This window comes from Mustela putorius, unplaced genomic scaffold (assembly GCF_011764305.1).
Source record: "Mustela putorius furo isolate JIRA1106 unplaced genomic scaffold, ASM1176430v1.1 tig00000145_pilon_pilon_pilon, whole genome shotgun sequence".
NCBI lineage: Eukaryota > Metazoa > Chordata > Mammalia > Carnivora > Mustelidae > Mustela > Mustela putorius.
Window position 1 is genome coordinate 29261769 of NW_025421294.1, and position 16895 is coordinate 29278663.

The window sequence follows — 16895 nt, forward strand, 5'->3', positions numbered from 1 at the left end:
TATAAACAGTGGCATTTTGAAAAACTTTTCCACAAATTTTTATATTCTCTTAATTTTTCACAGTTCTGTCAGCAAAAATTTATTGTTTGCCTACTTTGTGCTGGGTACTATTCTAGACACAGGGAGTATAGTGGTGGAAAAACTAGACACAGTCCCTGTTCACAAGCAATTTTTTGTTATCCACAAATCGCACAGTGAGTGAATTTCATATTTGAAATATCAAAAAAAAAAAAACCCACGCTTTTGGAAAAAAAAATTTTTTGCTACTGATTCTCCTTCAGAACTGATAATCCAGATTTCCCTTGAATCACCTTTAAACTGTTGAGACTGTAGGCTGGTAAGAGGCATACTAAAGGAGAGCAAGTGGTCTTTCCCTGATACACATCGAGTTAACTTCTAGGAGCATCTTATGTTGCTATATAAGTGAAGGCAATATTTTCTTAACATTAAGAGAAATTTTCAGTACTTTGTCAACTATGCCTTAAAATTAATTCTGAATTAATTACTGGCTATCTTTTTTTTTTTTTCTTTTGAATGTTTACCATGTCCTAGGCACTCTTCTAAGCACTCAGTATGTATCTTAGTATGTTTAAACTCATTAAGACAAAGGTCCTATGATAGGTATTCTTGTTAAGCCCCCTTAGAAATCAAGAGATTGGGGCACTGAGAGGTTAAATAACTTGCCCAGGGTCACTCACCCAATTAGTAGCAGGGTCTGGATGCAGATTTCAGCAGCTTATAGTTTTAACCATTGCATCATTTTACTCTGATTTTCTCGTTTGGTTAATTATGAAAGTCCTTCTGATGTCATTCCCTGACTAAAAGAAGAAAGAATAAAATAAGTTTTATTAATTTGCATCGACAGGCATAGGATGTTTTCTGACAGAGTATAAAGTAATATAACCAGCTCTTCTTCTTTTTTAAAATACAAGTTCCATGTTCTTAAAACCTGTCTTTTTCTCTGTAGCTTGACTCATGGTATGTTATTTTAAACGGCACTGTAGAAATCACTCATCCAGATGGAAAAGTTGAAAATCTCTTTATGGGAAATAGTTTTGGAATTACTCCCACTCTGGATAAGCAGTACATGCATGGAGTTGTTAGAACTAAAGTAGATGATTGTCAGGTAAGTTTATCTCTTTGCTCTTATATTCTTGGTTATTGATTTAAAATGGCCGAGCCTGTTTTTTCTTCAAATGGCTTCATTTGAAAAGTGGGAGTTTTCAGAAGCTCACAGTTAATAAAACAAAACTAAATTTTATGTCTGATTCAAACATTTGTGGAATTGAACAAAGAACAAATTTTTAGAAGAGATTACATGAAATGTTGGTTTGTTAAATCTCTATTGGGTAATAGCCAGCTTAGTCCTTTTTTTTTTAAATTAAGGGAAAAAAATAGGAACTTCTAAGTTCTGTTTGTTTCTAACTTACTCCTGCTTCATGTTTTCTTTGCTTAGTGTCTGTTTTGAGAGAAGTAGATGCTCACTTCTCCTTTTAGAGCAGAATTCAAAAGGATTTAACCTCTTGTGTCTTTGTACGTGAATTATTTATTTCACCTTGATTTTTGTTAAGGGTTAAAGGGATTGTATAAAAAAGAACTGATGCCACTTGATTTCTTACCTTTGTGTTCGGCCTTGGTGCACAGTGATATATTTATGTACTACAGGTTCATTAACTGTCCCCATGTTATTCTCGGACAGTTTGTCTGCATAGCCCAGCAGGATTATTGGAGAATTTTAAATCATGTGGAGAAGAATACCCATAAAGTTGAGGAAGAGGGAGAAATTGTTATGGTACATGAGCACCGTGAACTAGATCGGAGTGGAACCAGGAAAGGACACATTGTAATCAAGGTGGGTGTTTTTATTTATTATTCTAGTCACTGATAGAATAAAACTTTCTTATGTATAAGGCTTTGAACTACTTTTTGTGCAGTGCAAGATAATTGTGTTAATTCTGTTAGTTCTTGTCCTTTTTTCTACATTGGTTTTTACACATTTTAATAAGCATGACATTGGCATTTAATATTAGTATGGGTAGGATATTATTTTAGAATGCAATGGTTAAAGTGTTCCTTTCAAATTTATGATCCATTGATAATGGGAGTTGATGTCATCAAACACAGCAGTAAGTCAGTCAGAGAAAAAAATGCCATATGGTTTCACTCCTTATGAATTTAAGAAAGAAAACAAATGGACATTGGGTGGGACGGAAACCAAGAAACAGACTCTTAACTGTAGAGAACAAACTGAGGTTGCTACATGGAAGGTGGTGGGGGAGATGGCTTAAATGAGGAGATGGGTATTAAGGAGGGCACTTGTTGACAGTGGACACTGGGTTTTGTATATAAGTGATGAATCACTAAATTGTACACCTGAAACTAATATTACACTGTATGTTAACTAACTGAAATTTAAATAAAAACTTTTGAAACTTAAAAAATAGCAGCAGTATTTAGAAACAAAACAGAAAATGAAAGGACTAATCACAAAAGTATAAAGAATGGTAGATGAAGATGCAGAATGGTTACTGGATATTTATGGCATTGAAATAGGCATTATCTTCTCTGAACCTCAGCTTTCTTACCTGAAAATGGTATGTCAAGGTTTTATTAGGGCTAAATGAGGTAAATCAAAAACCTTAGCACATTGTGAAGTCTGAATACTAATCCCCATACTGTTTTCTCTAGCTCCCTCTTCCCTACCCTTTATCTACTTGCCCCCTTGTCTCCTTCCTCCCCCTCCCCCAATACCCTGTCTCCTGGAAGATCTCTAGATTGTAAGATAGAGAAATTATAGTTGAAATAGAGGAAATAAAAACTTATAACCATTTCTCTTTTCAACCTAGTCTTGGCTGCAAAGTAAGTAAATGTGTTGTTATTCATTACAAATGCATGAACTTATTTAATAGTGTGAAGGACTAATGTCAGATCCATTTTCCCTCAGGAGTCAGGCAATTCTGCAACATTTTTTCTTTTCCTAAACTGATAAGAATAAGCTTTATATGTAGACAAGATAAACATATGGGTGGATTGCACAGACTGTTTTTTTATGGGAGCTCATGTTTTTTTGACTCTCTGTTTTTAAGTCATTACAACCTTAGAGAATAGTTGCAAGAACGGTGCTGAGCTCCCTCACTGAATCCCTAACTGCTTGTTGGCATTTCACTGAAGTTTCTCCACTGTCACCATCTTTCTCTGAATCATTTGAGAACAGTCTGCAAGTGTGATGCATCACTCCTGAATATTCCATTGTGTATTTCTAAAAACAACACTGTCCTACAGAAACACCATGGAACCCTTCAAATTGGGAAATAAAAATTGATGCAGTACAACCATTCAGCCCACAGACCTTATTTAGATTTTCACCAACTGTCTCAGCAATGGCTTTTGTCCTTTCTCATCCAGCATCTCACCGGGAACACAGTAGCATTTAGTTGTCATATGTCACTTGAGTCTGCTCTAGGAACAGTTTTTTTCTGTTCATATTCTCAGCAGTTTTAAAGAACAACCTTTTATTCTGTAGTGTCATCCTCAGTGTGGATCTTTCCAATGTTTCCTCATGAGCAGACACAACTCATGCTTTTCTGGTAGGAATTCCACAGAAATGATGTCCTGTTCTTCTCTTTGCATTGTATTAGGGAACATGTAATGTCAGCCTGTCCCTCCTACCCTTGGTAAAATCTGCTGTAATCATCTGGTCATGTTGATGTCTGTCAGATTTCCTCACTATCAAGTTACCACTATACCATTTGTAATTGTTAAGTGTTTGGAGGAGACATGTTTTGGCATAGTGTCTGTATGTTCTGCTAACTTCTGTCCTCCAGTCTTCCATTGACTCCTGCCTAAAATGGTGATTTTCTGTCCCTCCCAGATTTTTTTTTTTACATTTATTATCTTTTTCCCTAAGGATGAAAATTCCCTTTTCTCCCATCAGTTCAATTATACTGGCATGGATTTTTGTGTTTTACTCTCTATCGTCGTTCCAGTGGTCAAGTTGTCCCAGATTTGGCTAAGGAGACCTTCATAAGGCTGACTCCTGTATCCTTTTGATATGTCCCCATCCTTTCCTGAGAGCTTTCTTATTATCTGTCAAAACATGATGTTCAGGCTCATCTTGTACTTTTCCTGTTCCAGGTTTGGAATCAGCCATTTCTCCAGAGAGCCCTAGATCCTCCTAATGGAGAATAGCATTTAAAAACTAAGATCTGTGGGGGGGGTACTCTGGCTGGCTGAGTTGGTGGACCATGCTACTCTTGATCTTAGCTTTGTGGGTTTGAGCTTCAATTGGGTGGAGAGATTACATAAAAATAAAATCTTTTAGGGGTGCCTGGATGGTTCATTCGGCTAAGCATCTGCTTTTGGCTCAGGTCCTGATCCCAGGATGCTAGGATCGAGCCCTAAGTCAGGCTTCCTGCTCAGTGGGTAGTCTGTTTCTCTCCCTCCTGTTGCCCCCCGCCCCCGCCACTGGTGTCTCTCTGTCTCTCTCTCTTGCTCTCTCGCTCACTCAAATGAATGAATAAAATCTTCTTACAGTGACCACTACTACCACCTAAGATCTTGGCACTTAATCTTTCATTCTACTTGGGTGTTATTTCTTTTAGAGCCTTTGATCAGACACTGTAAGGAAAGATGTATATGTATTTGCCATACTATATAGTATATTTATATTAAGTGTATATTTACAGTAAATGCATATGCACCTATAGCTTTGTATGTGATTCCATCCACTTGTAATACTCAGGAGTTCATACTAGCATTCCCAGTTCCAGTGCTATACCACAGTTTTACCTGTCTTTTCTCTTTTCATATTTGTAACTGCCTTCTCCAGGAGTGGCTCTTGTTATGCTCTCTGTATTTACTTGCTTGCTCATTGTAACCAGTCTCTATCATGCCAGTGTCACCATTCCATTCATCTCCTTTGTCTACCAGCTCTGCTCACCCTGTCTCCCAGAATCCCACCTTGTTGGATACTAGTGAGCCCTTTGGTGACATGCTGCTGCTACTTTTTTTTTTTTTTTTTTAAGATTTTATTCATTTGAAAGAGAGAGAGAATGAGAGAGAGAGAGAGTGCAAGCATGAGAAGGGGGAGGGTCATAGGGAGAAGTAGACTCCCTGCCCAGCAGGGAGTCTGATGCAGGCCTGGATCCCAGGACTCCAGGATCACAACCTGAGGCAGTTGCTTAACCAACTGAGCCACCCAGATGCTCTGGTGACATGCTTCTGTACGACTGTGGGGCTCACCTTTAAATATAGTTTTGAATATATGGCTTAGTCTCTGCAGGTATACTGCCCTAGTGATTTAGCCAGTCAGAATAATGGCCTTTAAAATGTTGATGAGTTCCTCCCCCAACTTAACTATACATGATCTAAGAACCAGATTTAAAGACCTCAACTCAAGATTGGCTTGTGAAAGTTAGGCCCAGCTTTGTACTATTTGACTTAGATTGTTTCAGAGGGTGGGAAAAGAACAGGAATGCACCTGTGGTTGCCTCATCCCTTAAATGTTATATGAAAAACCTTACTTTGACTTCATTCTAGAGAAATGATTTATATACCTTTTTTTAAATTCTTAGATAACATTGTTAGCATTGATGTATGTTTACCATATAGTTATTCTCATCAGTGAAATTGGGTGAATTGAAATTTGATGTTATGGACAGCAGTTGCTTTTTATATTTGGTTTAGCATATGGTTTATCTCCACACTTTTGAAAAGGCTGCAAAGGTAATAAATTTTAACACTGATTCAGAAGCTTAAAGCAGAGCAGTAGATAAATGCTGTTTACATTTCTTTTTATAAATCTGGAGACAGGCAAGCAGTTAAAACTCTGAATTAATGTAAAAACTATATATAGAACTTCTGGTTCCTCTCAGAATGGTGAACTAGCATGGAGAAATTGTAGAAAAAGAAACTTCTTTTCTAGGAAGTAAGAACAGCAAAACACACTATCTTAAACTGGTGCACTGCTCCTATAGCCTGGGGCAAAAGAGATTTGAAGATGATTAAATTTGGAGGGAAGGTTTTGTTTTGTATTGTTTTTTAAGTTTAACTTCTTCTATCTGGTGGCTTAAGATGTCATCTCCCTACCTCTACCAACTGTGGGAAAATGACAGAAAAAGCCCCAATAGGGGTAAATCACTGAATTTCAAAAGCCCTGCCAGGATGAAATGACAATTAAAACAGATAAAACTGAGTAAATGCTTTTGAGTATTTTCATTCCTCTGCCTTTTCTCTTTTTCAACTTCTGGGTGCTGATGGACTGCAATCTGTAAAGGACTACCTTCTCCCACTGCTAAGTATTTTAACAGTGAAACTCTGCTTTGAGGAATTGTGTAATAGAGTGACTACAAAGGAAAGTAATCAGTAGAATTCTTTGTTTCTTCAGCTGTTTATCATCTTTTCTGTCCTTGGATTTTTAGGCAACACCTGAGCGTCTCATCATGCATTTAATAGAAGAACACTCTATTGTGGACCCAACTTATATAGAAGATTTCCTACTAACTTACAGGACATTTCTTCAAAGTCCTTTGGATGTTGGGATCAAACTATTGGAATGGTTTAAAATTGACAACTTACGGGATAAGGTTGGTTTTGTAAATATGAAGGGCATGGAAGTGATTTTAACCTATAAATTATATTCATAAAAACCTTTTACAGTTGATAAATATTTATTTTGATAACAAAATTTACTTCACCTAAAAAACATAGATCTACTTAGTTACTTTTGAGGAAAAAAGCATGTTAAAAAGTTGATATAAGCCTTTAAAGCTAAAAACTGAAATAAGCTGTAGTATAGTTATAAACTCAGAAAACATGATAGCTGCATAAGAATATTTTTGAACTTTATCAAAGTGTTTGTTTCTGAAAGAGATCAGTAAAACATTTAAAACTTAATAGTTTAGAAAGAATATTCACCAAGTAAATTATTTTTAGGGGAGCTTAAGATTGTTTGTAAGCCCCAAAATAGAAATAATGTTGATTTTTGAATTAAAGACTTTATAATCATTTTGAAACAGTTAGTCTTTTTGACCTTAATATTTCTCTGTTGTGACTTATTTTAAATCTACATTCGAGTTTTTTTTTATTTTGGTTTTTTTTTTTTTTACATTAAACATTGCTAATTTAAATTATCTTACCTTATTTCATGGGATATTTGTACATCGGTAGAAAGACTAGCAATACCTCAGCAAAAAACCTGAAGTTACTTATTTTAAGAAAAATAAAAGTAGGATCATAATTTCTTGGTATGTTTTTCTGAGTTGTACCTTTTTTTATTATTAACATATAATGTATTATTTGTTTCAGGGGTACAGATCTGTGATTCATCAGTCTTATATAGTACATAGCAGTCACCACAACACATTCCCTCCCCAATATCCATCATCCGAGTTATATCTTTTTTTTTTTTAAGATTTTATTTATTTGACAGACAGAGATCACAAGTAGGCAGAGAAGCAGGCAGAGAGAGAGGAGGAAGCAGGCTCCCTGCTGCACAGAGAGCCCAATGCGGGGCTTGATCCCAGGACCCTGGGATTATGACCTGAGCCGAAGGCAGAGGCCTCAACCCACTGAGCCACCCAGGCGGCCCCCTGTGTTACATCTTAAGAGAAATAAATTAGATGCACCTGGACTTGGGAATTCCATTGTTAAGGAAACTAAAGTGTTTAAACCAAAGGCTTGCCTACCCACCCCCTTTGGAGTTATATGTAGTTAAATCAGTTGCTGAGGAGATAAAGGCATGCTGAATGAGCAAAACTATGAATGAAAGACACAAAATTAACTCAAAATGAGTCAGGGACCCTAAATATAGGAGCTAAGACTATAAAACTCTTAAGAGGTTAAAAATCATGACCTTATTAAACTTTTTTGTATTCATATGTATTGTTTAAATCTTTTACAATGATGGGGCGCCTGGGTGGCTCAGTAGGTTAAGCCGCTGCCTTCGACTCAGGTCGTGATCTCAGGGTCCTGGGTCTCTGCTCAGCGGGGAGCCTGCTTCCTTCTCTCTCTCTGCCTGCCTCTCTGACTACTTGTGATCTCTCTCTGTCAAATAAATAAATAAAATATTAAAAATAAATAAATAAATCTTTTGCAATGATATGTGCTCTTTTTACTAAAATAAAACCTCTTCTTTTAAAACTTAAAAAAAAAAAAAGACCTTGGATTTGGCAGTCGTTTCTTAGATATGTTATCCAAAGCAGAAACAAAGGAAAAAAAAATTAGATAAACTTCATCAAAATTAAAGCCTTAAAGTGAAAGAAAAGACCACATATTGATTAGGTGAAATATATTTGTAAATCTTATGTCTGATAAGGGTCTAGTATCCAGAATGTATAAAGAATCCTTATAGTTCAACAGCAAAAAGACAATGTAAAAATGGGCAAAAGACTTGAATAGACTATTTTTCCAAAGAAGATACATAAATGACTGGCAAACACATGAAAAAGATGATCAACACTATTATTCATAGGAAAATGCAAATCAAGACCAGAGTAAGATTCTGTTTCACACCTACTAGGATGGCTTTTTAAAAGGAAAGGAAGTAACAACCATTACCAAAGATGTGGATGTGGAGAAAATGACATTCCCATACATTGTTGGTAGTAACATAAAATGTTACTGGTGCTCTGGAAAAAAGTTCGGCATTTCTTCAAAAAGTACTTCTCTTCCTAGGTATTTATCCATAAGAACTGAAAACAGGTATACAAACAGAAACTTAGGTATAGATGTTCCTAGCACTATTGACAATAGCCAAAAGGTAGAGACAACCCTTATGTCCATAAACTGATGAATGGGGAACAAAGTGTGGTATAGTCATGTAATGAAATGTCTTTGAACCATAAAAGGGAAATGCCGCAACATGGATCAGCCTTGAACACGTAATGCTAAATGAAAGAAGCCAGACATGAAAGGTCACATTTTATGTGAAATATCCCACAGACATAATACAGAGAGACAGAAAAGCCAATTAGTGGCTGCTGGGAGAAAGGGCAGGTGAGGTGACTCCATAATCAGAATGGGGTTTCCTTTGGGGATGATAAAAGTGTTCTGGAACTAGGTAGTGATGATAATTGCACACCATTGTGAAGGTGCTAAATGCACTGAGCTGTACACCTTAAAGTGGTTTAAATGTTGGCTTTTATGTGTATTCTACCTCAGTTTATATATAACTTAAATTACTTCCATTGTTAGGTGTGTGATTCAGTTCATTAACTTTTCTGTTAATCTGTGACATGAAGTAAGCAAATCACTTTACAACTTTGAAAAGTCACAGTATTTGTAATACGGCAAGTTCAGGTGTGCTTATGTGAAGACTTATGGCTAAACATGTGCTCGACTATATAAACCCTTTTGATATGATTGTCTACCCTTAGAAGCTCACATTTTAGGATACTTTCTGGGGTATACATCCTATGTATTTCTTACAGCTTAGCATGCAGATTTATGGCGGTTTTTTTCCACTGAGGGTATACTCTTGGCCCTCTCTGCTTGCTTGTATCCCCCAGGAAACAGAAGGTCAAACTAAACCATGCCTCTCTGTTAGGATGAACCTTTTGCATGCAGGACAGGGAGTGGGTAAAGGGATTAGCCATGAAACTCTGTTCCCCCTTGGTTTTTGGACATGCTTTTGGAATATACTCAGCAGAAAGAAAGCCTCTCATAACTGTATGCTGCCTCCTTCATGTTTCCACAGGTAACACGGATTGTGTTATTATGGGTAAATAATCATTTTAATGATTTTGAAGGTGATCCTGCTATGACTCGATTTCTGGAGGAATTTGAAAAAAATCTGGAAGATACAGTAAGACTTAAAAGAATTTATCTTCTTCAAGGTTTAGGGATTTTCCTCATTTCCAAATAACAGCAAATCACAACAACTTTTATCTGTTTCTATGTTTTGAATGTCTGCTCTGAGAACTTATAAATTTATATTTTAGATTCTGCTCATTTTCTGTCACTAACCCAAGCAAAAATCAGGCTTCCTTGTCACTCTTCTATTTTCATATTAAGACTCATGAGAGGGCACCTGGGTGGCTCAGTGGGTTAAGCCGCTGCCTTCGGCTCAGGTCATGATCTCAGGGTCCTGGGATCGAGGCCCGCATCGGGCTCTCTGCTCAGCAGGGAGCCTGCTTACCTCTCTCTCTCTCTCTGCCTGCCTCTCCATCTACTTGTGATTTCTCTCTGTCAAATAAATAAGTAAAATCTTTAAAAAAAAAAAAAAAAAGACTCATGAGAATGCTTTCTCTAGTCACCCAAGCTTATTAACTCTGGTGTTTATGTGGACTCCCTCTCTCTTTTCCTTGAATTCCCTGACCAAGATGTCCATTCATTGCTAAAGTCACTTAGGTCACTAACTGTGGCAGTACACATATTCCCTATAGCCCCTCTCTCTCCACCATTCCTTTGTCACTTCCCATTTAAAAATGGCCTCATTTAATCATGGCTCATCTGTTGTAATAGCTAGGTAATTTTAGTTCTAGTATTTTTTTTTAGTCCATTTTGTGTGGCCAAAGATTGTTTTTAAACTATAAATGAGACGAATATTTCTTTTTGTCAATGAACTAAAGTATTTCCTATTAAAGTAATTCCTCATATGTTCAGGCCCCTCACCTACATTTTAAGTCTTTTTATCTGTGCACCCTTGATTTTACCCAACCAGATTATTTTATATTCTTTACCAGTTCTCAGGTTTAAATTCTTTCTTCTAGTGTTGCTATTTGAACTCTGTGCAACTTTAAAGGCCTATTTTATGTATCAGCTCTACATTAGACATTCTGAGTCTCCCTTCTGCATGTGATTTTACTTGTTCTAAATATACAACACCTAAGATAACCCCCTCAAGGTCCTTTTAACTTACACAGTAGCTATTTTTAATTCCATTTACTCTGACAGATACAAACTTTGAATTGCAACTGGATTTATATCCTCCAAGCAACTTGAAATTTTAGAAAGTAAATTAATAATGCAGTTCAGGAGTTAGTTTGCCTGAATTAACATTCAGACTGTACCACTTGTTAGACATGTAAACTTGGGCAAGTAGCCCAGCCTTTTCTGTAGTTGTCTTTATAAGTAGTAGCCCCTAGTTTCTGGGAATTGTTATAAGGATTATAATGAGCTAATGAATGTAACAATCTGGGGGCCCAAGAACCATTGCTTTTACTCAGAATGTAAGTGGATTGAGTTGAAAAAGGGACAAATAGGCAGGTTTCTGTCCATTCCCTTACCTCTTAGTTCCTGTAGCCTTCTCAGCAGCCCTTCAGCTCTATGCAAACAAAATGGGAAGAATGAACAGATACAGGGAACTTGATTAAGAGGTGATAAGAAGCTTATCACCATCATTTGGTGATACTAAAATCTGAAATTTTGAGAATATTACTAAAGTTAGGAAAGAAATCCCATTATGGGCTAATGGAAAATAGAAATTGCCCTACAGTCATGGGATTTCTTTTTTGGTAATCATTCAGTCATCAGGTATTTATTCAGTTCTACTTGATACTCCCAAGGTGTTAGGAGAATAGGATCAGAACACGTGTAAGGCGGGGTCCCTATCCTGAAGAAACTTTAGCTGCTTTTTATGGGCATGAGTTATGAGGTTTACACATACTATGCTATTTGAGAATAGTTGAGTATTAAATTGATACTAAAATCTGAAATTTTGAGAATATTACTAAAGTTAGGAAAGATCTAAAATAATATGGGAATAATATAACCAGAAGAGGTAGGGACTTGAATATGTCTTTCAGTATGACTGTATTTGGAAAGGTAGTTCAGGTCCTTTAAGGTTTTAAATGAAGGTTTATAAAGATTCTGGATTTATGTAACGTCCTGGAGACGAGCAAGATAGTAGTGGAGATGTACTAGGAAATTTTAGGCCACGAGAAATAATGTTTTGTCTTCCATGAAGAGATATCATTTTGGAATCCTTTTGAGCCATTTTTATAAATCGTATTGTGAGATCGTTTTCTTGACAGCGCTCTGGGGTGAAAGTTTGCCCTCCTTCAGTTTTATTTACCCTGGCTTCCATGTTCTTTACTCTCTATTTCAAGGTAACTCTAATTCTAATAATTTTAGGTGATTTTTAAAAGCCTTTAAGGGATAGAGACATAAATTTATGTACATTATACCCTTTTTTATGTTCTTAGAAAATGAACGGTCATCTCCGGTTATTAAATATTGCCTGTGCTGCAAAGGCCAAGTGGAGACAGGTGGTGTTGCAGAAGGCTTCCCGAGAGTCCCCTCTGCATTTCAGCCTTAATGGAGGGAGTGAGAAGGGGTTTGGTATTTTCGTTGAAGGAGTAGAGCCTAGTAGCAAAGCTGCTGATGCTGGACTGAAACGTGGTGATCAGGTAAGTAAATAACCAACCACATGAATTAAAGCCTTTTAGGAAGTATTTGTCTGCTGCTTTTTTTTCACATGTGATATTTCTACAAGTAAGCATGATCCATTTAAGGAAATTCAATTAGAAATTAAAATGAGGGGTTCCTGGCTGGCTCAGTCGGGTAAGTATCTGCCATCGGCTCAGGTTGTGATCCTGGGGTCCTAAGATTGAGCCCCACGTGGGGTTCCTTGCTCAGTGGGGAGTCTGCTTCTCCCTCTGCCCACCATTCATGCTTGCTCTCTCTCAAATAAATGAAATCTTTAAAAATTAAAAAAAATTAAAATGTAAGTGGCCAAACATTACCATAAATGATGGTTTCAGCTTAAATAGTGTTCATATAAGTAACAGAACTACATGCATAAGCAGAGGAAGCCAGTTGAGGGACCAGGAAAAAGACACTAGGAGGTAGTTAGTGAGGATTTATTTTCTCCATTAAGGCTTTAGGTAGCTGTAGACCAAGCAGTATGTTCCCAGATATAATTCCTGACAACCTTGTTACTAAGAAATGTAATTCCTAAGCTTGCCTCAGTTCTGTTAATCATACTAGTCACATTCTACAGAGATGAGCTCTAGGAATCTGTATTTTAACAGGTCTCAGGGTGGTTCTCATGCACACCAAAGAGTCATTTTCAAATTAACGTGAATCACTTGGGAAGGTTATGTTTTCCCATTTTAAAATTCTAGTTAATGAAACTAATTTAGAATATAGCTTTATTGTACTTTTAACTAAATCATACCAATGTACTTTCCTTTTAAAATAGAGGCACCTGGGTGACTCAGTGGGTTAAAGCCTCTGCCTTCAGCTCAGGTCGTGATCCCAGGTTCCTGGGATCGAGCCCCGCATCGGGCTCTCTGCTTAGCAGGGAGCCTGCTTCCTCATCTCTCGCTGCGCACCTCTCTGCCTACTGTGGCTCTCTGTCAAATAAATAAATAAAATCTTAAAAAAAAAAAAAACCAATGAATACATTACATTATAAAAAGTTTTACACTGCAGAACAGGGATTCTCAACCAGGAATGATTTCTCCCTCAGAAAACATTTGGCATGTCTGGAGGTATTGATGAGTCTCATGACCTGGGGGCTGCAACCATCATCTAGTGGGTAGAGGCCAAGAATGCTACTAAGCAGCTTCCAACACGCTGCAGCAGTGCATCCCCCATAATGAGTAACCCAGCCCAAATATCAAAGGGTTAAGAAGCTGATTTAGAGTTATAATGATCCCCTTCTTCCCCTGTGAGGGAACTTATTAAAAATAGAGATTTCTGGGCCTAACTCATCCACTCCAGTCATTAAGAATATCTAGTGCTAGAATTCTAGACTAGGTATATTTATTGTTATAGTATTTTAAACACATTTAAGCATCTCATTCTTCACGGAAAAAAAATAAAACAATGAAATCAAATGATTTCATTCTTGAGAGAAAATTTATCAGGTTTTACTTCTCTCGGTATCCTCAATTATTATTAAAATTACCTGAAATTTTAGGTCTAGCTATTAAGTCATTTTTAATGTTGTTTTTCTTCTATTAAGAATACTCTTGACATTTACATTAACTTTTGTGAGTTTATCACTAATAGCCATGTACACATTTATACCTGTCTTACTGATTTCATTGATTACCTCCATTTCATATGCCCTGTGTCTCCATTATTGGGTTTCATTTCACAGTTTCTTCTAGTACTACCAGTACCTTTTCTAGTACTTTTCTCAAAAAGGGCCAGTAGGTACTATAGTTTTGTGTGTCCTTGCATGTCTGATAATGCTCTTGTTCAGTGGAGTATAATATTCGTTGGTCATAGTTCTTTTTCCCTGAGAACTTTGATGTTACAGAAAAGTATCACATCTTAGTATGCCCAGGAGAAGTCCAAACCAATCTTTATTTTTCTTTTCTAGCTTTCTTTGTCCCACTGCACAGTACTGCAAGTGATGCTTACAGATTCTTTGTTCTCTGTCCTTGGAATTTAGAATTTTCATTGAGATGTATTAAGTCTCTTCATTATCCTTACAGGGTACTAGTTGAGACAGTTCAGTATGTAGACTTAAGACTTCTTTCAACTCTGAATTTTATTTCTGTGAATTTTTTTTTTCTTCTCATAATATTTTGCTTCTCAGTCTTTATTTTAATCTCAATGGGAGCATTGCTCTATGCTCTCCTCCTTTTTTTTCTCATTATGGTTATCTCTTTATCCTTTTTTGTTACAATTAGTATTTTTTAAGAAAGCTTTCTATATGATTTTGAGGTACAGCCAAATTTGGGAAAGCCCTGCTGTGAAGGTTGAGCCTTGTCATGTGGAAGGACTCATCACAGTGGTACTTTTTGCTTGACTTGGTTCATTCATTGTCAGGAAATGATACTAGATGTATTCAGTGTATCACTTTTGGATGAGTTATCTCTCTTAAATGCAGTTAATTTGCATTTAGAAAATTTCAATAAAATTTGCACATATATACGCTGGCACTAATTTTTATCATCTGATCTGACATGATTAAAATTTTTCCTTCATATATAAACTATACTGTGTTTTTTTTTAATGGCTTTAATAGATCTTAGAGGGAGTGAACTTTCAAAAAAATGTTTTTAGTAGATATTTGGGGAAACAAAATATAGAGAAAAAAAATTCAGTAGTAACCCCACTTCTCACAGAGATAACCATTGTTCACATATGGGTGTATTTTGTTCAAGGTTTTTTTTTTCCACCATTAAACTTAAGGGTGCACAAGTAACAGTTTTTGTCTTAATTTATATTTTACAAATGCTTTTTTCAAGATAATGGAAGTAAATGGACAAAACTTTGAAAATATTACATTTGTGAAGGCCCTTGAAATTCTAAGGAATAATACTCATCTTGCACTTACTGTGAAGACCAACATTTTTGGTGAGTTTTGTTGTAAAAACTGAGGATTTTTGTTTGTTTTTTTATTTTGTTTGTTAATAAAAAGTAAAGTATTACAATGAAAAGACTAATAAAATGTAAATGTGTTCTCTCTGAGCTCTTAGAACATTTTTAGGATCCTTAGTGTTAAGATATGGTATTATATATTCTAGAATTTTCATTTTTCATTATTTGTATTATTTTAATGTCCTGGAAATAAGATTTAAAATAAGTATATAAGTACTTTCTATTAGTCATTTATGAAATATCTGCTGAGGAGGCACTATGTACTTTGCTGGGAAGCACTGAGTGAATCTTAGAATGATCTGAATGAAGCATAAAAGTCATGGTTAGGCATTTATTCCCCCTGCAAATGTGCACATCATAGTACTGCTAAAGTTTTAACTGCCTTTCTGATATAATAATATTAATGCCAGATTAGCTGTTCTGTGAAAATGAATTGAGTAAAATAATTAATCAATGAATTCCAGATTTTTAGTAAGGGTATACTTTACCTTTCTATGTAATAATGCTGTGTCGGCGGTGCTTTGATCATGCTTCTGTTAGAATAAAGCAAAGAGTAAGCTTGTAGTTGTATTTTATTTTCTTTTAGGGAAGACTTACTGTAACTTGGTTTCATTAGATACCAAAGGATAGGGGCGCCTGGGTGGCTCAGTGGGTTAAGCCACTGCCTTCGGCTCAGGTCATGATCCAGGGGTCCTGGGATCGAGTCCTGCATCCCAGGCTCTCTGCTCAGCGGGGAGCCTGCTTCCCCCCCCCGCCTCTCTCTCTGCCTGCCTCTCTGCCTACTTGTGATTTCTCTCTGTCAAATAAATAAATAAAATCTTAAAAAAAAAAAAAAAGATACCAAAGGATATTCTCTGAAATTTTGAGAAGTGCAACAATAAAAACAGTATAATAATTTGAAAATTATCAAAGAAAATTTAACAGTCTTAATGAAGTAAGGAGGAAAAATTCATCTAGGTCATTTGGGTTGCAATTTGAAAACTAGGAGTTGAATTTAAAAGCTGTGCTTATGGAAGAGGAAGTGTGTTTTATTTTTTCACTTTGACTCTTCCTTATACTGTACTTAGTCATAGTGAAAAATAAAACATTTGATATTTTTCCCCTTTTCACTTGCATCCATTCTACTGAATTATGTCCTGTTAAATCTGATACATAACCATCTATTCACAATTTCCTAATACTATATTATTTAGTGTAAAATAAGTAAGCCTTCACAGTTTCTGTATTTCCTGAGCTTGAACTAGTAATCTAGAAACAAAACTTATGGGTTAAATTAAAAAGATTCTGATTTTGTAAAATAAGAAAGCAGAGCTTGCTCTGACACTGAGAGTAAATGATTCTCCATGCTTGACTTTCTTCAACTGTATTTCATAAGATTCTTATGTAGATCAAACACCTTTAACTTTTTGTGCCAGCACATTATAGTTACTAACTGATACCATACTATTATGTATAAAGATACTGAGATAGTAAATTTGGTGGTTAATAGCATGACCCCTGAGAGACAGAAAAAGGAGATCTGAAGGATAAAGAGGCAGGGAAGCCACAACCTTAAAACTCCTTGAGTGGTGAGAAACAATTGCCCATCAGAACTCTAGACTGGATGTGGCAAAGGA

The 16895-nt window shown here is 36.2% G+C and overlaps 1 protein-coding gene across 8 annotated transcripts in view; it reads left to right on the forward strand.

Moving 5' to 3' along the window:
• RAPGEF6 (Rap guanine nucleotide exchange factor 6) overlaps positions 1 to 16895 on the forward strand; it is a 194972-nt gene that overhangs the window by 110887 nt on the left and 67190 nt on the right. For all 8 annotated transcript variants that reach the window (XR_006605373.1, XM_004737410.3, XM_004737414.3 and 5 more), the window contains 6 exons: positions 968 to 1126; positions 1700 to 1852; positions 6420 to 6584; positions 9695 to 9802; positions 12144 to 12347; positions 15147 to 15255. Coding sequence is in view for 7 of the 8 variants with exons in the window: in XM_004737410.3 (XP_004737467.1) it covers positions 968 to 1126; positions 1700 to 1852; positions 6420 to 6584; positions 9695 to 9802; positions 12144 to 12347; positions 15147 to 15255 (898 nt within the window). In the remaining variant the exon portion in view is untranslated. The remainder of the gene's footprint in view (positions 1 to 967; positions 1127 to 1699; positions 1853 to 6419; positions 6585 to 9694; positions 9803 to 12143; positions 12348 to 15146; positions 15256 to 16895) is intronic.